This window comes from Prunus persica, chromosome G3 (assembly GCF_000346465.2).
Source record: "Prunus persica cultivar Lovell chromosome G3, Prunus_persica_NCBIv2, whole genome shotgun sequence".
In the NCBI taxonomy this organism is placed as follows: domain Eukaryota; kingdom Viridiplantae; phylum Streptophyta; class Magnoliopsida; order Rosales; family Rosaceae; genus Prunus; species Prunus persica.
In genome coordinates this window covers 3,291,289-3,312,925 of record NC_034011.1, presented here as the reverse complement: position 1 = coordinate 3,312,925, position 21,637 = coordinate 3,291,289, and the positions used below count along the sequence as shown (strand labels likewise).

Here is a 21,637-nt window from a genome sequence, read left to right as displayed (position 1 = left end):
ACTTTTTGACAAATATAATCTATTTCTTTATTCGAAATAATGAAAAACATGTTATTCTTACATCTTGACAGTCCCGATCTCTTGGACCACAGGAGTCCAAGAGATTGTAGTCACCCACCGTTGGATATTAATCCAGTAGTTCAAAAAAGTTTTTTAAAAGGAGTGCAAGAGTGAGTGAACCGTTGAATTTACATCCAACGGTGAGTGACCACAAATCTCTTGGACCCCTGTAGTCCAAGAGATCAGGACTGTACATCTTGAATTCATTAGTAACATTATGCGTCGGTGTTAGGGTCTCACACTCGCGCGCGCACACACACACACACACAAAATTTCCATCACATGACATCCCAATTCCAGCTTATTATTTGTCCTGTGGATCGTGCAATGATTTATTGGATGCACACTTGGGGCTTCGGCTTCATTGGGCTCGCCACTGGGTTATGGGCATTACTGGGCCAACACTGAATCCAGTTTGAAGCTTCATGGACACTGTTTTAGCTCTTCGTGCAGCTGCTTCTCAACCGCCCAAAATCATCTGATGGCCCTCACCAATTGTGAGTTCCACATGTTAACGACCAAGATGCTGAAATCGCCTCTCGAGTAAAATAGGGGCACAATCTGAAACAGAGAACCAAACTGTCTTAGCAGACCCATCAAATTTCTCACAGAAGCTCCCATGGCAGAACCAAAAACAGAGCTCAAGGACTCTCTCTCAGGTACTTTAAAGTCCTATACTTTCATTTCTTTGTATTTACAGAACCCCATATTTAACATGATATCATCTGCACTTTTTAGTTCTTGCATATTTTTGTCCTCTTTTTTTTTTTTTTTTTTTTTCTGGGTAGAGTTTTATAGTTCTGAAATTATTTCAAGGATAAATCTATTAATCTTCTGAAAATTTTAATTTTGGTGATGGGTTTTATGTAAAATTGATAGTTTTATGAGGTGGGTAGTGTTTATTTAGTTAAAAAAAGATCATATGGAAATTGAATTTCTATTAGTGAAATCCCCTTTAAATTATAGATTTATCTCTTTATGTATTTTGAAATGGCAGAGAAATCACTAGGACATCATGCTGATAAATCACCAAAACATCACAAAGAAACGCATGGAACGAGTGATGACATAGATGAAACCACCCCAGTAGATGAAGTCAAAGGCCCGGGTGTGTTTGAACGAATTAAGGAAGAAGTCGAAGCCATTGTTGAGGCAATTCATCCTAAGAAAGAATCCAGCAGTCATGACTCATCTCCTAAGTGAGAGGTTGGTTGAGCCTCAGTTGTAAGCATGCTTCGCAAGTTTTGCTCTCATTTGGAGTAAATGGGACAAATCTAATATTGTATTGTCAATCTTTGTGTTATTTCTCTCATGATTCCTAAAAAATGATTATGATGTCGTATTCTTTGATTATATTGTTTACAAGACATTAATTTCGATTTATATCTCGAGGGTGGCCATAAACACCCCAACTGTAGATGCTAAATAAAACCATGACAATGGTAGTTACATCTACCATATATATGTTGATTTCCATTTGGCATTTCTTGTGTGTTGGAGAAGGGGAAAATTGTTGTAGGCTTGTAGCATCCTTGTTTTGTATTTTAATACATAAGTTGATATCACTAACCTGGTATGCATATAACTGCTTTATGCAGTTTCTGTTCACTATAGTTGAGACTTGAGATTAACTTACTCAACAATCAATTGAAGCAAATCAGATTCTAACTTCCCAGTAGATCTCGGTTTATAGCGCTGCTAACCTTATTGTTATGTGAATATAATATATCCAATCTTTTTTGCTGTAAACTCTTGTAGAAAGTAAATTAGTTTATGGGAATATTCAGTGGAAAAACAGTGGATCAGTATATTCTTTGAACTATCCTTGGACACTCACTTGATGGGCTTATGAATGATAGTGTTGAAAGGCTAAAATGTAGAATGATCTGGGTTTTACTCATGAAACCACAAGTGGATTGCCCTGGTTTATGTATGCATAAACTCTCAGTTGTCAGGTGTGCAGAACTAGAAATTGTGGTTTGACCAAGAAGCTTCACAACTAGGATGTGGCACATTTGATGTATTTCCTGCAAGGAATACGGTTTTATAAATATTAATCTTTATCTTCAAATTTGCTTAACATAATTATACTTGAATCTTCTTTCTCCCATGGATCTTTATTTTAAATTTGTTCAAATTCTTCAGGGAAGTTTACTTCTTCTGCTAGAGGGTTGGGATAGTCTGAGGTTTGTCTTTAGGAGACATATTGAGAACGATATATCATTTTGTACTTGGTTGATAGTTTATGCAGAACCCATTGATTTTTCTTTTGAAAATGTAATCAGATTCTCCCCATTCGGTAATTTGCATGAACAAGTTGGTGTTCAGTGAGGAGGTCTGAAAATGACCATAATAACAAGACATAAAGCCTTGGCCTGTGTGTTTGGTGAAGGTTATCATGTGTGTGCACCAGCTGGTGTAATTTCTTTTGAAGGACAATAACTGAATCAATACCTTCTTCCACACTCTTGTTGTAGTTTCAGGTGGGGGAGAGAGAGAGAGAGAGAGAGACATATATATATATATATATATAGGCTTCACTGGGTACACCAACACATTGAAAACTCAAGTCTCATACAATATATAGGCTTCACTGGGTAATCCTAGGCCATCAACAGCATATATACATGTATGTATGTAGGGGTGCTTTTGAAGTTGACCTCTGCTGTGCCTACCAGTCTTTCCTTTTCATGTCCATTTTGATGTATGACTAATATTTTGTTTATGACGTCCCTACTGACCAAATAAATCCCATTTAGGCAAAAATATTTGCAACAAATCCATACTCAAATTAGCCATTAGTACGGTACAGCAATACCTATTAACTTCCTAAAAGAAACCAGCTAGAGAGAGATTGTACCAAGCTTTTCTTTTTATCAGACTTATTTTCACAGCACAAACCTCAAGAAATTAGTAGTTTACTAAACAAATTCTAAGAAATAGCTTTTCCACTGCACATTGTTACATCCATTGCATGAATCAAAAATTAAAATAGAGACAGAGAGAGACAGAGGGGCAAAAGCAAACAAAACTAAAACGAAGATAATGTTGCTAACGTGTTAATGTGATCATCTGGGATTTTGGAGGTACCTTTAAGACAATCAAGGCCACCCGAATTCTTAAATGCTATGCTGTTGAAGGTCCAAATGGAGGGCTCAGAATGGATGGAGGTACAAAGCCTGGCTGCTCCCCACCTACCAACCTGTAAAAAGTTGACCCAAGCACCTTGTTTTTTAATGTATTAACTAACTCATTAAATTTTTCTGCTGCTGGCTGAATGTCTCAGACATTGGTTGCTTTCTCCTTCTCCCTTCTTTCTCTATACGAAGGCTTCTGCCACTGACACTGGAATCTGGATTACATATTCCCTTTTAAAGGAATTCAAATAATATATTTAAAAAGTTATAGGGCAGAAAAATAGCTGTGCAAGCTAGGGAGCTAAAGAGGCTATGATTTCTTCTGAATGCAGAGATATACAGGGGCTAGCAAATTTTCAGACCCCAAAAGAGGGAGCTGTTATTTTGGGCCTAGGGACCAGCTCATTTAGTTCTACTCTGTTGGATTGATTTGAGAGAGAGAGAGAGAGAGAGAGAGAGAGAGAGAGAGAGGTTGGTTTGTGTTAAAGAGTAAGAAATCAGCAACTTCCTTTAGCCTTGAAGTGAGTTTTCAAATGTGCTGGAAACTTGTTAGTTTATTTTGAACAATTTGACAAGAAACCCCAGAATCACTTGCTTCTGAAGCAAAAAAATCTGTCTACCAAGGCAAGATAGACTAAAGAGAAAACCAAGAAAGTTTTAGAGGTTTTGAGTCTAGCTTTTTGGGAATAGGAATTTGTACTCTGGGCGTTTTTTTCACCTTCTTATATATCCCATCACTTGTGCATGACATCTTGTGTTGGTGAGTGATTCCAATCTCTCTCTCTCTCTCTCTCTCTCTCTCTCTCTCTTCCCCTCTAATCATAGTCACCATCCATAATCACAGTAATCATTTTTAGCTTGAAGCAATGAAAAGAAGTTATTGCTTTGTAATGGCTCTGCAAATCCTGTGTTGGGTTTCTGCAACAAGCAGGCCTTTTCCTCCAAATGATGGTGTTGGTGTTCATCAAGAAGGTTACTTACTGGCCCTTTTCAATCATTAGCATAAAAAGTGAGCTTATGATCAGCCTAGTTGGTTCAGTTGTCTGATGCTTTTTACTTATTTCCACTGTACGTAGAATGTTTTTCTTGTTGTTCATGTGGAAAGCTTCATTTGCAACATGTATTTGGCATATTTCTGTTTTTGACATTCCCCACACATAGAGGGATGCTTGCCTACACCAGTGGACCAACTTTATGCAGTTTCTCTAGGAACAAACTTTCACTAACACCTTACACAAATTAAAATCATTTTTTCTTGTTTTTTCTCCCCTTCTTTTTGGAGGATTGAAAAGAAATAGAATCTGTTTTGGCTTTAGGATTCAGAAAGTAGACAACTGAAAGCCTTTTTCCTAGAAAAACTTCTTAGCTTTTCAAAGCCATATTTCTCAGTGAAAAGCTTCTTTTGGGTTTTCATCACATATCAGCACCTTTACTGTTTCTCTCATACTTTTTGGTTTAGCTCATTATCTCTGCTAACTTGTATTAAATATTAATGCTTGATCAGGCCCAGGCCAGAACCCAGAGTCCTTACAAGTTACCTTACAAGAGGTCTCTCTCTCTCTCTCTCTCTCTCTCTCTGTGCGTTACCTTAGTGCAATGTTATGTTATTGAAATTGTTATCTCTTTGAAGGGTTTAAACACCATCAATGGAGTGACAAAAATGGCTGCAATAGCAAACTACAGAGGGATCGGCAAAATAGGATCAAGCCCTCCCAGCTGTGACCACAAGTGTTATGGATGTACTCCATGTGAAGCTATCCAGGTGCCTACCACCACCAAAAAGCACAGCCATTTGGGGGTTCAATATGCAAATTATGAGCCTGAGGGTTGGAAATGCAAGTGTGGCCCTACATTTTACAGCCCATGAAAAATCCCATGGACATTTGAACATACTTGGCTCCTGTTTCTCTCTGAGCTTTATGTAGTCGGTTGATCATTCCATTGTACAAAAATCAAATTGCTAGTTGACTCTATATCCCTTCACTAAATTATATATGTTTTGATCTTCTTTTTTTCAACTTTAACAGTGCAATGTGAGTAATTTAAATGCTAAATCAAAATCCTAATAAGAGAACCAAGTGCGTTGAACCAAATGGTTCGGATACCAGTTGTTGGAGCAACAAGCCTAATAGGAGTTGTTATCCCCACTTTAACCACCTAATTTCAATATCCTTGGGTTGGGTTAGGCCCAATAAACTTCTACGTATGAGGTTTTAACTTAAAAGGTCTCGATGCAATTAGGAGTGGACCACTTATATTTAAAATGTAGATTATTGTTGTATTTTTCGTTGTAGAACTTATATATCATGACTTTTTATCGAGCCACTTTACACCAAGAAGTCTTTATGAATCTCACTCTTCTAAACGATACTTATAAGACACAATATGTTAGATTGTTGAGTCACAACTTCTATAAGTTTACCAAATGGTGGCCATAACATCAACTCAATTTGATTGAAATATTCCAGTTTAAGCTTAGCCACCAAACGTGGTTAGGAGGAAAAAAACTGACAACAATTAGGTTTTTTGTCAAAAACTAACAATTAGGCAAGCAAAAAAAATGTGTTTTCCAGACGACATGTCGTTTCATGGTTTAAGTCCACACCCTCTAAAAGTTCAGCCACAATGACGAAATTGCCCATCTCCTTCCCTCTAAAGAAAAGGTTCCAAGTACCAACCTTCAAACGTTTACGCAAAACTCTGCACTGCAAAGCTAAAGCTCTCTGTTTTCCACATTACGTGAAGATGGCCAGCCTCTTCTGCTATCGTGTAAGTCTCTCTTTCTCTCTCTTCCTCTCTCTCTGATGTGTTGAATTTCCATGATTCCTATTTTCGATAAGATCGTTTCTGGGTTTCAGAGCGATTGTTATACAAGATCCGTAAAATTCTGAGAAAACGTGTTAAATTTAATCTAATTTTCTCTACGGTTAATGATTTCTTTTTTTGTATTAATTGGGAACTGTTTTGTGGGGATTTGGAGATTGTAAAAGAATGGAACATTCGGTTAGATCTTTATCTTCTCCACTTTCTTGGGAACCAAACAGTTCGTGAGCATATACGGATTCTATTTGTTTTTTTCGATGTCACATCAAGCTTCAATTTTTATTTTTTTTTTCTGTGGGTGCGTTTGTGGGTTTTCCAATTTATTAGATCTTTATGTATATTACACAAAAATGGTGTGTGACAAGCTGGATAGTTAATACATGTACTCAACAAAGGTTGCAACAATTTATAGAATGTAAAAGTTTTGGTGACTGTGATTTTAACTGATTTGGAATGAATTGGGAATCTGTTAGGAAATATTTTCATATTGGGTTTGTGAATAATGTTGTTATTTCTTAACTTAAAAAACTTAATGTGGTTAATTGAGATCCAAGGATACAGTCATGTTGTTATAAATTAGATAAGAATTTTCAAATGATAAGAATCACCTAAAGATGCATTAGCTTAGACCCTATAGACTTTTGGCAGAATATGTAAGGTGGCATTATTATGCATGAAAGTTATAGGGCTTAGATCTTCATATGCAAGTTGTTCTTAGTCGACGTTTGCAGGCTTTGCTCCTCAAGCCTACTAGTTAGCTAGGATATTAATGTTGATGAAAGAAACCTTGATGTGATGCAAAGAGAACTTAGGATGGATACTACATTGATCCATAAAGCTAACCCCTGAAGAGGGTAGTAATCTTTACGCTGGAATTATATGGATGTACTATTCAATTAATACACGTTTTTCTTTATTTCATCTAGGATTCATGCCCATCTGTGAAGAACATTCTTCTTCTAGATTCTGAAGGCAAGCGTGTAGCCGTCAAGTATTTCTCGGATGAATGGCCAACAAATGGTGCAAAGTTAGCTTTTGAAAAATCTATTTTTACCAAGACTCTGAAGACAAATGCTCGGATAGAAGGTATGCAGAACAAATGTGATTGTTGTACATATAGAGTCTGTCCAGTGGAAAAATCTTCATCATTGTGCTACAGAAATTGTATGTGATATCACCAGAGTTACAGTGTTCATAATTTCCTATTTTGTCACCTGCAGCGGAGATAATGATGTTTGACAGCAATGTCATTATATATAAGTTCATACAGGACCTCCACTTCTTTGTGACTGGAGGTGACGATGAAAACGAACTCATTTTAGCCACAGTTCTTCAGGGGTTCTTTGATGCAGTTGCACTTCTCTTGAGGTAGTCTTGGTCATGAGCTTTTTCTTGAGTTCTTTTTTATTTTGATGAGTACTTTCAGACCTTTGCTATATACGTTCTTACATGTCCTTCTTGTAGGAACAATGTCGACAAAAGGGAGGCACTAGAGAATCTGGATCTTATTCTTCTATGCTTTGATGAGATTGTTGATGGGGGGTAAGCACTGTGCTTCTTAAATTCTCACTCTACGTCTATGGGCCTATTAATATCTGCAAAGTTCATTACAATCTTTCAGTGATGAGTATGGCAAAGTCACATAGATAAGTGTGTCTGTGTGTTGTGTCGAGTGGAGGTGGGGGCGAACACATGGTGGTAAATTTCTTTTAACATAATGAACCATCTATAATCCTTGTTCATAAACTGTAATTTCTAACAATACAATACAATCCACCACATCTACCACTATATGATTCCCCCTCTGTGGAGCTTTTTGTCCAACACCACCCCAAGTTGCTCACTGTGGGGTTTCGTCCTCAATCTTATTTCGGTCAAATAGGGGTTTGATCATATCATTATTCCGTTAATTTATATGGCAGGATGGTACTTGAAACCGATCCGAGTATTATTGCAGGAAAGGTGGCAACTCATACCATGGACGCCGATGCACCCTTGTCTGAGCAGGTACTGCAAACTCTTCTTTTGCTTGCCTTCAGTTCAAACCAAACAAAATAATTTTCATACATTAGTCAAAGAAGAAGAGGTATTGATTGCTTGCTTTTTGTACTATCATCAAATCTTTAAGACTCAATAAATCTTAGAAAGCAGAACCCATTTTTAGGAAATCGTATATTAATCTAATCCTGTCTCCTTTACTAAAATGCAGACCATAACACAAGCATGGGCTACAGCAAGGGAACATCTAACCAGAACCCTTCTCAAGTGATTTGTGTGTGCGCACACAGATGATCATTTGGCATTCTTTTTTCTTTGTCTGTCGGGGAAATTTGTTTCATATGTTGACAAGGTCTTGTTCCCGTCTTTCATATTGTGGAGCTAAGTTGGACCAGCAGCATCATGCCATTGGGCTCGTTTTGGGCAGTTATTTTTTTCTTTGGGCTTCATTATTGGTTGTCTTTGGTGGTTTTACTATATGCTTGTGGGCCGTGGTGTGATGTTAATTCCCAATAGGCCCATATTAGGCTTGCTAAATTTTTTAGTACGTATTGCAACTTGGCATGCATAAAAATTCACACAACAAACACAAGACCGCGACCTTCTATTTGTTTTACTTCAATCCCATTGCGAAGCTTGTGCAATATAGTTCAATTCAATTTTTTTAAGATGATAAAATTACAACTTACATGAAGGAAAAATTTGACATCCAAATAGAAAGTTGATGTGGAGAATCCAATTCAATTGTTCTAATAAAAATGTGAGTTGACGCAAGGGCCTTGTTTAAGTGGCTAAGAGCATTTACCTCTGTATTCAAAGTCTTAGGTTTGATTCCTCTTTTCCCCCACATGGGATAGACAGTTAGTCTCAGCCGTATCTGGTTTAGTACTAACCACCTACAAGGATAAAGGTTTAATTGCTAACACTTGAGTAATTGCAGTTAAATTAAGCTCAAAAGTTGATATATTTGAGTTGCGAAATCTACATTTCCATTCCATGACATTCCTCTAGAATGTCAACTTAACAAGGGAGTTAAAATTCCACATAATCTATTCTATGTCCCCGACGGTCCCGTCAGCTTCACACGTTTGCGTGTTGGCCTATGTGGAATACGCGTGTCTAATCTAAATTTTTCTAAAGACAAAATATAATGCTGTTGGTACAATTCCAAAAATATTAATGCACCTATCTTGCCCAACTAGCAAGAAAAATAAAATTATTGCTTCTAGACTGTTCTCTTTTTCAGTTGGCCAATTGTTTGCTTTTTCAGCATTGTTATTTATTTTTCTACGTGACAGCTTTGTTTGTTCAAGTGAGACCTTAAATTTGTTTTGTTGTTTCATGATGCCTAAGAAATTTCAATTTGGGTTCGCATGCATAAATATCTAGAGTATGTTGCATTATAGAATGATTGAGAAATGTTTGTTTTCTTGACCAACTTGTGTTGCTTTAGTCATACGTCGGATGGTCAATCATGATCGAATATTCAAACAAAATATCACTTATTCTAGAAATACAGACAAAATAACACTTAATTAATTTAATGATTTTATTTCACCGTTTAATAATATGACTTGTTTAATTACAAAATTTTAATTCATAATCTGATTATTTACCCTGTCAAACTATTCGGCAAGAAAACTAGTAAATAATTAGAAAATTTGAGTATGTTAGCCCAAATGGTAATTGGTATATTTAAAGAAATATTTAAAAATAATAATTTACTTTTTGTTTGCAAGGGCTAACAGCTAATTATACAATGAATACCAGCAATATTGAGATTATTATCTTTAATTTGTTTGTAATGCCCTGAATTGCAAGTTGGCCAAAGACCCCAAGCCAAGACTAAGAATAATAAAATCTAAGACTCTAAAAATGAAGACAGTGTTCCAAGAAAGTCCACCCAATGGAAACATATATGAAGAAAAACCAACGGTCCTTGAGGATGACACATCTTTCTAATTCTTGACTTATTCTTTGTATTCTTTTCCATACGATATTAATACTCGTCTTCCCTTATGGAAGTAGGAGTTCTTATTTTTCTGTCAATTACAGTTCCTTTTATGTTTCTGTGATTTGCAGAAAGTATGAATGTCTTCTTACAGGGAAAGAGGGAAGCAGTGTCCATACTAAATTAATTGCGCTAGTTGTAATTCTTGACCTATTCAATGAACAAAATATCTGAATAAATATCCAATTAATAATTTTTTATAATATATAAGCATGTTTGAGAGCGCTTTCAAAAGTGCTCGCCCTTATTAGAAATACTCAAAATTATTAGTTAAAAGTCCAAATGTCTCATGAAGAAATACCTACGAGCTCATATATCACATATTAGATTGAAAATTTAGGTTCGAATCAACTATGCATATATACCTTATAGCAAGAGGACGTTTATGTTTTGAACTCATTGGCTCACTTTGTAAGACTCTTGGAATAACGTCTTGCGCAGGCTAACATATTTAAAATTAATATGTTTATTTTGTTGGTAGAACTTTTAGTCGAACTAGATGCATTTTATGGATATTGATTTTATATTGATTTTGATGAATGGTTTGTGGAGCCCGTGAGTCAATTATATGCTACACCATAATTATCAATTAGCCTTTGTAGGCCATAACTTTGTGGACTAAAAATTATATAAATGAATATTATAATCATATTAGAAATTAATCAAGTAGCTAATCAATACTATTTATGCATTGAAAGTACAAATTTTGGATGTTTGACAGTCATTGTCCCCCAATTTTTTGATTTAGTTTATAATTAGACAAGAAAGTTCCACAAATTTTTCTAAACTACTCTAATATACGAGTGTCTTAGCTAATTGACTTAACTCACATTTGCTTTACCCGCAAATAAATTATCTTCAAATTAGAAAAATAAAAACATTAAAAATTGAGATTTTTGCATTACGCGTTCTCTCATGTACATGTGAGATTATAATCTTTCCATCAAATTAGTTTTTATGCTTTTATATATCATTGAACTTTCACATAACATGAGAAGTTAAAATCCTTCACATATAAATATATTCGAATTTTAAATATTGCTAACTTATTTTGTTCATTAGCAATACTCATCTAATCATATAGTTAAGTTGTATTTTATTATGCCATAACAAAAAGTATGCTACACATATAAAATGGTATTAGGGTAGGGTGGGAAAGTGATAGGTTTCAAATTGGAATAATGTAGTAAGTGAAAAAAGATAAAATATTATATCATTATTACAAATAAGAAAATGTCTTTTCTTTTTTTTTTCTTTTTTTTTTTGGTGGTTTAATTTAAAAAGGGTCTGAGGCGATGAATCTCACTCAATATTCTATGAACCCATGAAGAATTTTTTTTTTGAATCCCCTAAGAACAACATGTTACATGCATATAAGATTAAGGACAATAATTCTAATATCATAGATAGGAGACCTTATTTGACAGTACATTAGAAGCGTTGGAGTCTTCTTCCATAAGTTTATTGTTGATGGTGTGCTAGAATTGTCTTAAAGGCAGTTGTCCTGTTTTGTATTCTTAATTTTGACTCTTCTATTCTATTAGTTTGTAGTATGTGTGGAAATTTTTCTATCCTAGAGTTTTTTCCACGAGAAAATTTTAAGGAGGTCACTATTAACATGCCGATTACTTTGAAATATTCTTGGGTGATTAATGGATTCAGTCTTTGTCTAAAAAAAAAAGAACATATGTTTAGTGTAAGAAATATGGCTATATTTTCACTTGCTATTTTGATTAACAGAAAAACAAAAAACAAAAAACAAAAAAAAAAAATCCAAATCATTTAACTGTTTAGGAAATTTGTAAGCATGTAAGCTCTTTTGATGCATGAAAACCTATCCGTTAATAGAAAACATACCATTTTAGTTACACGTTTTATACATTTTGTCTTGACCGTCGGATGTTCATCAAATTAAACACATGATAATTTTTGTAGCAAGATTGAACATTTTTGAATGTTATCATCCAGATGGACATGAGTGGGACCCCTCACCGTGGGTCCCAATAAATTGAAAAGTTTGACAGCCATCGGATTTGATGGATCTTACTGGGTAGTTATGTAATTTGTGCATTAAATTATGTCAAAAGTGGTACTATTGTCGCCTTCAATCTTATCATATCAACCAACCTCCCCCTGTGTTTCTATCAAAGCAAAACGCCAAACAATGGCTACTAAACTATGGTATATGAATTTTACATTATTCCAAAATCATCCATTTGGAAATAAACCAACCAAAACCAAAATCAGGCTAATGTTTTAGACTAATTGCACAAACTCATAATCAAAAAGGAAATTCACACTTTTCACAATAGTGATGTGAGACCCACATATGTTTGCAGATTCATACAAACTTATTATACTAATAAATTTCAAACACGCAACGAAGTTTAGTCAGTGAAAAAATGCATTGATTTATAAATCAATGGTTTTATATTCGAACTCTCATGTCATCTTGGCAGTGTGTATAAGAAACCTCCACTCCCTCAATATCGCTTGTATAAAAAAAGAAATCAAACACAAACTGATTCAACAATTTCTCATTAGTTACAAATAATTAATATCTACAATGGCCGAAAATGAAAACAAATGAAATAGTTGAATTCTACATTGAATTCTCCCATACTATGAATTTATTTAAAAAAAAAGAAAAAAAAAAGAAGAAGAAGGAAATAATTGGATTCTAAACCATACATGGATGTATGCCAAATTAGAGAATTTTTTACATGAAGTTATGGGAAGTCAAAGGCAATCACAGCTAACACAGCAAGATTTATGGATGGAAAAGGATCTTAGTTGCCTCGTCCCCAAGAAGGCACCACCTAAACATCTGCCAAATTTGACGTTCTAATCTTAAGAAAAACCTGTCGACCAAAAAAAAAATGTTAAGAAAAACTAACCACGTACGTCCACTTGTCCACAGCTATTATTTTATTTACTTTTTTAATTACCAAAAATAAGTGTAACGGTTGTAACCTTGTAATAAAAAGAAACAGAAAATTAGATTAAATAAATAAATAATTTTTTAAAAGAGAAAAACCATGACTCGCCAGGTAGGACAATGTGGGTCCTACACTCTGCTACTGTTGCAGAGGGAGGGCGTTTTTTGAAATCCTTAAAAAAGGAGAGCAAAAGACCGACCGGTTCTCATTTGGTGGCTGCCCAAACAAAGACCAAGAAAAAAGAACTTGGCCAGGTCATCCCTAAACCTGCTCTAAACAATCAATCACAGGAATTTCTTATTAAAACCATTTTTGAAAAAAAAAAAACTGAAAAATTTTGTATAAAAATATATAAATATAGGAAAAGGAGGGCCCGGAAATTCCTGCCATTGGTTTGGACTTCACGACGGGCAGAGAGAGAGAAAGAGGAAGCTCATTCTTTCTTTTCTTTCTTTTCTTTCTTTCTGTTCCCTCCTCTCTCTCTCTCTCTCTCTCTCTCCCCCTCTGTCTCTCTCTCTCTCTCTCTAGACTTTGTCTTCCTCCTTGATCTGCAGCTCAAAGTTCGCTCGTTCCATTTCTGCTAAATGGGTTCTTCTTAATTTGTCTTGAAGATGGACCAAGGCCCCTGATGGCAGGTACCCATTTTGTTTTTGTGTCTGTTTTTTTTTTAAATTTGTGTTTTTTGGGGAAAAGATTTATTTTTTTTCTTCTGGGTTGATTTGTTTTTTCTTCTTCATATTTTTGGATGCGTTGCCTTCTTCTGAGGATTTTAAGGTTTTGGTACGAGGAATCTGTACTTTTATTAATGATTGTTTCACGGTTTGAGCTGGACATTGTCAGATTCTAAGCTACAACATTTGTTTTCATTGGGCTTTCTGTAGGTTTTAATTTTTTTAATCATCTTTTTATACACAATTTTCTGTGTTCCCTAAATTTTAATGTTTGGAAAGGAAATGAAAATTGTTATGATTCATTTTGTGTGTGAATTGCTCTGTTAGGGCCCTTTTGATTTTTGGTAGCTGTACTTGCAAGTTTGTTCTCTGTTTGACCAAAAGATTTTGCTTTAATTCCTCAAATCTAAAGGCGTAGAAAAGCTAGAAATCTTAGTGTGGAAGGCATTTCAATCTAGCTTTGAGTAGGAGCTCTTTTAAGAAAGGAATTTAGTGTTTTTAAACATTAATGCATGATGTTTGATTAATTGTATGAATATTTTGATCTGGAAAGTGTGAATTTTATTTGCAGAGAGTTAATTTTTATGTGGGTTTATGTATGTTAGGCATTTTTAAGGAGAACTTGGATACAAGGGTACCATTAATCCTACGGCGAGGACAAAGATTTGAGTCCTTTCTTTAATGAGTATGTGCCAATTATAATTGGATTTGGCTAGGATTGATAGAAATGGCAGGAGGAAAGATAAGGGCAAAGCTCCGGCAGAGCCAGCTTTACACATTCTGCCAAAAGCCAAAAGCCAGTGAGACAGAGGCGTCTCGCCCAATCCAAGGAGTCGGGTTCTCAAGAACTGTATATTGTAACCAACCTCTTCTCCATCAGAAGAAGCCTTATAAATACCGTTCAAATTTTATATCAACCACCAAGTATAACCCTATCACGTTCTTGCCCAAGGCACTGTTTGAGCAATTCAGACGGGTTGCCAATGTGTATTTTCTTTTGGCTGCCATTCTTTCCCTCACCCCTGTCTCACCATTCTCTCCTGTGAGCATGATTGCTCCTCTGGTATTTGTTGTTGGTCTCAGTATGGCAAAGGAAGCACTGGAAGATTGGAATAGGTTCTTGCAGGATATGAAGGTTAATCTCCGAAAAGTGATCGTTCATAAAGGAGATGGTGTTTTTGGTTTTAGGCCATGGCATAAAATTCAGGTTGGAGACATCTTGAAAGTGGAAAAGGATCAATTCTTTCCTGCAGATTTGCTTCTTTTGTCGTCAAGTTATGAAGACGGAATTTGCTATGTTGAGACTATGAACTTAGATGGTGAGACGAATTTGAAGGTAAAGAGATGTTTGGAAGTAACCTCACCTTTGGAGGATGATGGCACTTTCAAGGATTTCACTGCAACAATTCAATGTGAAGATCCAAACCCCAATCTTTACTCCTTTGTGGGTAATCTTGAATACGATCGGCAGGTTTATCCTCTCGAACCTGGTCAAATACTCCTCAGAGATTCGAAGCTCAGGAATACAGCTTATGTGTATGGGGTGGTGATTTTCACAGGCCATGATAGCAAAGTCATGCAAAATTCAACAAAATCCCCTTCAAAAAGGAGTGGTATAGAAAGGAAAATGGATAATATTATCTATATCCTTTTCACCCTCCTTGTAGGGATCTCATTGATCAGCTCAATAGGCTTTGCTGTGAAGACAAAATTCAGTATGCCAGACTCGTGGTACTTGCGCCCTGATCAAACAACAGATATGTACAGCCCAGAAAAGCCTGCCTTGTCAGGCCTTATCCATCTGGTTACTGCTCTCATCCTTTATGGATATCTAATACCCATCTCTCTGTATGTTTCGATTGAGGTTGTGAAGGTTTTGCAAGCAACCTTCATTAACCAAGACATACACATGTATGATGAAGAGACTGGGAATCCTGCTCAAGCACGGACATCAAATTTGAATGAGGAGTTAGGCCAGGTAGACACCATCCTCTCTGATAAAACTGGCACGTTAACCTGCAACCAAATGGACTTTCTCAAGTGTTCCATTGGTGGTACTGCGTATGGTGTCCGTTCTAGTGAAGTTGAACTTGCAGCAGCAAAACAGATGGCTTTTGACCTTGAGGACAATGAAGATGATCTTTCTAATTTTCCCATGCGAAAACATAATCCGCGTGTATCATGGGGGAATGGAGTAGGATCAGAAATTGAGCTGGAGACTGTTGTTACTTCCAAAGATGATAAGGATCGGAAACCTGCGATAAAGGGGTTTAGCTTTGAGGACAGCCGGCTTATGAATGGAAATTGGTTGAACGAGCCCAGCCCTGATGTGATTTCATTATTTTTACGAATATTAGCAGTTTGCCACACTGCAATTCCCGAGCTAAATGAAGGGACTGGCAGTTATACGTATGAAGCAGAGTCACCTGATGAAGCGGCTTTTCTTGTTGCAGCAAGAGAGTTAGGTTTTGAGTTTTGTAAAAGAAATCAATCGAGTGTGTTTGTCCATGAGAAGTATCCTTATTCAGGACAACCAGTGGACAGGTGAGCGTATGAATGATTTATGTTATTCAGGACAACCAGTTAAACTTTCTATTGAGTTCCTTCTGTCTTAACATTTCTGTTCTCTTGGGAAACTTACAGGGAGTACAAAGTCTTAAATCTATTGGAGTTCACTAGCAAAAGGAAGCGTATGTCTGTTATTGTACGAGATGAAGATGGACAGATTTTTCTTTTTTGCAAAGGTGCTGACAGGTTAGGCTCCCAACTATTGTATAATTATTTCTGAGAATTGCATTATGTACTGCGACTACTGTCTTCAGTCAGCTTTCATATGTTGTTCAGTGTTAATTTTTTATCCAATGAAGGATTATGTAGTGTCTTCAGTTAGTTTCGTTTGTTGTCAAGTGTTAAATGTTTATTTGGGGTTTCATTCAGGCTAAATATCTACTATTAAGTGTACTGTTTGATGCTTTAAGCAGTTGAAGGCTTTAAAGCTATAAACTGAAGTATCGAGCTGTAACAAACAGTTGTTCAATAAATTTATCTCATCTCTCTCTCTCTCTCTCTCTCTCTCTCTCTCTCTCTCTCTCTCTCTCTCTCTCTCCCTTCCCAAGAAAAGAAAAAGAGAAGGCATGAGAAAGAAAGGGAGAGGAAAACAGGGATTTATTTCTTATAATTTTTATGTTTTCTTATCCACTTTGGTTCCCATGAATCATTCCTTTACTTGGCTTATGCAGCATCATTTTTGATCGACTTTCCAAGAATGGAAGAATGTATGAGGAAGCTACTACGAAGCATTTGAATGAATATGGAGAAGCTGGGTTGCGTACATTGGCACTTTCTTATAGAAGGCTTGAGGAGGCCGAGTACTCTGCTTGGAGCAATGAGTTTCAGAAAGCAAAAACGTCTATTGGGGCTGATAGAGATGGAATGCTTGAGCGAGTAGCAGATAAGATGGAAAGAGATTTGATCCTTGTTGGTGCAACAGCTGTGGAGGACAAATTGCAAAAAGGGGTATATAAGTGGTTGATTACAGCCGTAATTTGATTTGTTGCCTTTCTGATTTCCTGCAACTTAGCTTCATTTTTTTTTTCTTCTCTTTAGGTGCCCCAATGCATAGACAATCTTGCACAAGCTGGTCTTAAGATATGGGTTTTGACAGGGGATAAGATGGAAACTGCAATCAACATAGGGTTTGTCTCGAACCACTAAAGCAGAAAGCACTGTTATGCATCGTCTTATGAAACATTGCCTGTTGTACTGTTGAATATGCTCCTCTAGATGTATGTAATGTTTTTATTTTATTTTTTGGGGTTTTTGCTGTGCAGATTTGCATGTAGTTTGCTCCGACAGGGCATGAAGCAGATCTGTATATCAACAGCGAATTTCGACACGTTGGGACAAGATAGCAAAGAGGTACATATTTCATTGAGAAAAGGAACATGATTTTTTTTCTTTTTCAGGAGATTTATTTATATAATGTTAGACTTTGTGTCTTTTGACAAATGATCAGGCTGTGAAAGATAACATTTTGAATCAAATTACCAATGCCTCACAAATGATCAAGTTGGAGAAAGATCCACATGCAGCATTTGCATTAATTATTGATGGGAAAACTTTAACCTATGCTTTGGAGGATGATATGAAGCATCTATTCTTGGGTTTAGCTGTTGACTGTGCATCAGTCATATGCTGCCGTGTCTCTCCCAAGCAGAAGGCACTGGTAAGTGGATTTTTTGTTGCTATTACTCGATTCAAATTTTTTTCATTTTTCCATTTCATTTGTCAAATGAGTGAGATATCCTTATGAATGTGGGTATAGCTGTGCTGTTTCTTCATTTGTTCAGTTGTTTTTACACTAGGTAACAAGGTTAGTCAAACAAGGAACTGGAAAAACCACATTAGCAATTGGCGATGGTGCAAATGATGTTGGAATGATACAAGAAGCTGACATTGGTGTTGGAATCAGTGGGGTTGAAGGTATGCAGGTTGGTATCTTTTCTGACTACTCTTTCTTATAATATACTATTGTTGCTACATTTTTTTTGGTTTTTGTTTTATTATCTTCAAATTCACACACAGAATATCATCTTTTTCTTTTATACACTAGCTAGTAGCTGTCAACCCCTATCAGGCACAGGTAAAGTTATAAACATTTAAAAATGAATAATGCTACTCTTACCGCATTTGTATACCGCAATCTCATACCACCTTTATGGCAGATGAGGTGGACAGCCACATCAATTAAAATTAATTTTACATTTTCTTTTCTTTTTTGATTTATTGACACTTTTTAATTGATGTGGATGTACACCTTATCTGCCACGTTAGGTGGCATGGGAATGTGGTATACAAATGTGCTTAGAGTAGCATTAATCTTTAAAAATAGCTTAAATTACACTGGCATCTCTTGAACTTGGCCCGTGTTCCACTTTGGTCATGGAATTTTAAGATGGCTCACCTTGCCCCCTGAACTTTTAAGTGTTTTTAAATCTTGACATGACGTACGTCTGTTATATTTTCCATTAAAATTGATGACGTTCACAATTTCCAGGGGCATAATCATCATTCAAAACCCAAATTTCTCTAGTGCCCTCCGAATTTGGTCTATGTTATATTTTGGTATACATTTGTATATGAGTGTGCATCATATTTGGATTAATTGCGAGAAGGTTTGTATTAGCTGTCCGAATGGGAAGCAAAGTATCCTGAGCGGAATGTAGAAGCATGAATTTTTTCTTGTTTATGGTGAATCTCACAATACTTGCTAATTACTTGCAGGCTGTGATGGCTAGTGATTTTTCTATTGCCCAGTTTCGGTTTTTGGAGAGACTTTTGGTAGTCCATGGGCATTGGTGCTATAAGAGGATTGCTCAGATGGTAATATCAATAAATGTCCATCTTATTACTTTACTTTCGTTGACTTTTGATAAGTTTGTAATTTTTCAAGTGCTGTATGTTTGGTCAAAGGCACACGCTTCATACTAGAAACAAATTTGCATGTGTGTGTGCCCATGTCTTTATTTATTTATTTTTAAAGTCATCCACCTATTAATGGGGATATTTTGTATCCAGGTTTGCTATTTCTTCTACAAAAATATTGCATTTGGTCTCACCCTCTTCTACTTTGAGGCATTCACGGGTTTCTCTGGGCAATCAATATATGATGACTGGTACATGTTATCGTTCAATGTCATTCTTACCTCATTGCCTGTCATATCACTTGGAGTCTTTGAACAAGATGTGTCTTCCGAGGTCTGCTTACAGGTTAGTCCTCCAAACAATGCCTTGTTAACAACTAAACACCTTTTTCTATGGCTCCGTGGTGACGTTTAAAAAATTATTTGTTTGCAGTTCCCTGCATTGTATCAGCAAGGACCTAGAAATTTGTTCTTCGACTGGTACAGGATACTGGGGTGGATGGGCAATGGTGTCTATTGCTCTCTAATCATCTTCTTCCTCAACATTATCATCTTCTATGACCAGGCCTTCCGTTCTAATGGCCAGACTGCTGATATGGCTGCTATGGGTACCACGATGTTCAGTTGCATTGTCTGGGCTGTTAACTGCCAGATTGCTCTCACAATGAGCCACTTTACATGGATTCAGCACCTCTTTGTGTGGGGCAGTATTGCAATGTGGTACCTATTTCTCTTACTTTACGGCATGCTGTCTCCAGTTCACTCCAAGAATGCCTATCAAATTCTAGTCGAAGCTCTTGGTCCGGCACCATTATTTTGGTCAGCCACCCTTCTAGTAACAATTGCTTGTAATCTTCCCTACATTGTCCACTTAGCCTTCCAAAGAAGTTTCAATCCAATGGATCATCATATCATCCAAGAAATCAAATACTACAAGAAAGATGTTGAGGATCAGCGCATGTGGAAGCGGGAGGCGTCTAAAGCAAGACAAGAAACCAAGATCGGGTTTACGGCTAGAGTGGATGCCAAGATCAGGCATTTGAGAGGGAAGCTGCAAAAGAAGCATACCCCTGTAAGTACACAAAGTCCGATGTCTCCGTTGTGACCATGTCCATGATTATACAGTTTTGAAAATCTTAATTTTTTAGGGTTTGAGGCCGATTGCAGTTTTACGTTGTGGCCCTTTGTAATTCTTTTCTTGGTATTGTTTTATCCACTTATGTGGGGTTGGTTAAAAGTCCCATTCATTATAGAAAAAAGCCTTGGAGCTGTTATATGTACAATATCTTGTAAGATTTAAAGTGAGTGAAGATAGATGTCATTTGTCTATGTTTCTTTGCCCCACCTGTTGTTCTACATATCTTCTGGAGTTTACAGACAGAACTCTCAAAACCATTTTACTATTTTAAGCTCAAGTTCCTTTCCAGTTCAATCAATCAACCCTGTGCTGCCCCTGGTGCCTTGAGGTTAATCTTTAGAACCCAGTAAAACAATTGTTGACCGAAACCAAATAATGTATCGTAAAAACGTTAATTCAATACAAGATCTTGTTATGTACAGTCTCCTGCTAATCGTCAATGGCTGGGAACCGCTCACTTGCACGAGGGCGACTAATCCAAAGCATTGCTCTTGTAACTTTTGATCCCTTGATGCATTGTTGGACCAATTCAATTCAAAGTCTAATTTAGTAGACTACTTATTGATGCATTTACTAAATCTAAACAACCAGTCTAGTCTACTAATAAAATGAATGTCCATTCTTATGAACTCATTTACACATAAGATTAAACTTTCACATCATCCTGCTACTATTTTATTTCCATATATAACAGAATTTCTTAATATGGTGTTGGTTATTCAATTCAATATAAGCATAACCCAACTATCTTACAAGAACATCACTCTCTGTAGTGAAACCTTGCTTCATGCAAGTAGGTTCTCTTTGTCCTCTAAATAATTTGTTTTATAAAAGACTAGTGAGATAAATTTCACCAAAGAAGAGTGAAAGTTCATTTTAAATCATCATATCTTTGACTTCATATCAAGGTGGTTGTGTGTGATATAACCATAAAAAGTCTCTCTCCTCCACTGTCATATTTATTAAACAAAGTTATAAAATCTTGTTCACCTAACCTATCATCCATGTTATTAAACATGTTTGATTGTTTTCCAAACATGTTACCCCTAAAAAGAGTACATAGTTTATTCTCATTCCAATTTTTTTTTTTAAATAATTCTTTTTAGAAAACCCAAAATGCACATTAATAATATCAAATTTAATTCTGATAATAACATTTTATATTTGAAAACCCCTTTTTTTTTTCTTCGTGATTCTCTTCCAACTTGTTGGCTTTGTCTCACGTCACAAACAGAAAAACGAAAATTTATTTTGTTTGTCGGTTCTCTTATAACTTGCCGAATTTATCTTATCATCAAAAGTTATTGTTTTGAATTCACCTAACATCCGATTGGCGAATTCATGCCAGAAGAAAGTACACTCTCTCTCATTTTTGGTTGCGTTATGGTTTTACACTTCCCTCTACAAAAACGTGTTTTTCATTGCAGCTAACAAAAA

The 21,637-nt window shown here is 36.1% G+C and overlaps 4 protein-coding genes across 5 annotated transcripts; all 4 read left to right on the top strand.

The window, feature by feature from the left end:
• Positions 531-1,559, top strand: LOC18782797. Its single transcript, XM_007215151.2, has 2 exons — positions 531-719; positions 1,058-1,559. Exons 1-2 carry the CDS (start codon positions 680-682, stop codon positions 1,261-1,263), a joined length of 246 nt encoding a protein of 81 aa, XP_007215213.1. The 5' UTR covers positions 531-679; the 3' UTR covers positions 1,264-1,559.
• Positions 3,423-5,185, top strand: LOC18782590 (polygalacturonase). The gene is made up of 3 exons (XM_007216088.2): positions 3,423-4,169; positions 4,702-4,745; positions 4,828-5,185. Exons 1-3 carry the CDS (start codon positions 4,064-4,066, stop codon positions 5,062-5,064), a joined length of 387 nt encoding a protein of 128 aa, XP_007216150.1. The 5' UTR covers positions 3,423-4,063; the 3' UTR covers positions 5,065-5,185.
• On the top strand, positions 5,792-8,660 carry LOC18781630 (coatomer subunit zeta-2). The gene is made up of 6 exons (XM_007215874.2): positions 5,792-5,966; positions 6,947-7,106; positions 7,241-7,388; positions 7,485-7,562; positions 7,943-8,027; positions 8,230-8,660. Exons 1-6 carry the CDS (start codon positions 5,823-5,825, stop codon positions 8,287-8,289), a joined length of 675 nt encoding a protein of 224 aa, XP_007215936.1. The 5' UTR covers positions 5,792-5,822; the 3' UTR covers positions 8,290-8,660.
• LOC18783861 (probable phospholipid-transporting ATPase 4) lies at positions 13,182-20,406 on the top strand. 2 transcript variants are annotated; one of them, XM_020559359.1, is made up of 11 exons: positions 13,182-13,603; positions 14,245-16,183; positions 16,283-16,393; positions 16,879-17,155; positions 17,246-17,334; positions 17,470-17,557; positions 17,628-17,864; positions 18,004-18,129; positions 18,923-19,021; positions 19,217-19,408; positions 19,496-20,406. In XM_020559359.1, the coding sequence occupies exons 2-11, from the start codon at positions 14,367-14,369 to the stop codon at positions 20,165-20,167; spliced, it is 3,708 nt and encodes a 1,235-aa protein (XP_020414948.1). In that variant the 5' UTR covers positions 13,182-13,603; positions 14,245-14,366; the 3' UTR covers positions 20,168-20,406. The 2 variants fall into 2 exon arrangements, with proteins under 2 accessions (XP_020414948.1, XP_020414949.1); XM_020559360.1 differs by having other exon boundaries at positions 13,183-13,603; positions 17,655-17,864.

What these genes read in the sequence shown, in the direction of transcription:
- LOC18782797 (XM_007215151.2), top strand. Translation starts at nt 680, where the DNA reads ATGGCAGAACCAAAAACAGAGCTCAAGGACTCTCTCTCAG. An exon ending in GCTCAAGGACTCTCTCTCAG is followed by an intron (nt 720 to 1,057) that starts GTACTTTAAAGT and finishes TTGAAATGGCAG; the next exon opens with AGAAATCACTAGGACATCAT.
- LOC18782590 (XM_007216088.2), top strand. Translation starts at nt 4,064, where the DNA reads ATGAAAAGAAGTTATTGCTTTGTAATGGCTCTGCAAATCCTGTGTTGG. An exon ending in TGTTGGTGTTCATCAAGAAG is followed by an intron (nt 4,170 to 4,701) that starts GTTACTTACTGG and finishes ATGCTTGATCAG; the next exon opens with GCCCAGGCCAGAACCCAGAG. An exon ending in TACAAGTTACCTTACAAGAG is followed by an intron (nt 4,746 to 4,827) that starts GTCTCTCTCTCT and finishes ATCTCTTTGAAG; the next exon opens with GGTTTAAACACCATCAATGG.
- LOC18781630 (XM_007215874.2), top strand. Translation starts at nt 5,823, where the DNA reads ATGACGAAATTGCCCATCTCCTTCCCTCTAAAGAAAAGGTTCCAAGTA. An exon ending in CCAGCCTCTTCTGCTATCGT is followed by an intron (nt 5,967 to 6,946) that starts GTAAGTCTCTCT and finishes TATTTCATCTAG; the next exon opens with GATTCATGCCCATCTGTGAA. An exon ending in ATGCACCCTTGTCTGAGCAG is followed by an intron (nt 8,028 to 8,229) that starts GTACTGCAAACT and finishes ACTAAAATGCAG; the next exon opens with ACCATAACACAAGCATGGGC.
- LOC18783861 (XM_020559359.1), top strand. Translation starts at nt 14,367, where the DNA reads ATGGCAGGAGGAAAGATAAGGGCAAAGCTCCGGCAGAGCCAGCTTTAC. An exon ending in TTTTGCAAAGGTGCTGACAG is followed by an intron (nt 16,394 to 16,878) that starts GTTAGGCTCCCA and finishes TGGCTTATGCAG; the next exon opens with CATCATTTTTGATCGACTTT. An exon ending in TGGGACAAGATAGCAAAGAG is followed by an intron (nt 17,558 to 17,627) that starts GTACATATTTCA and finishes ATATAATGTTAG; the next exon opens with ACTTTGTGTCTTTTGACAAA.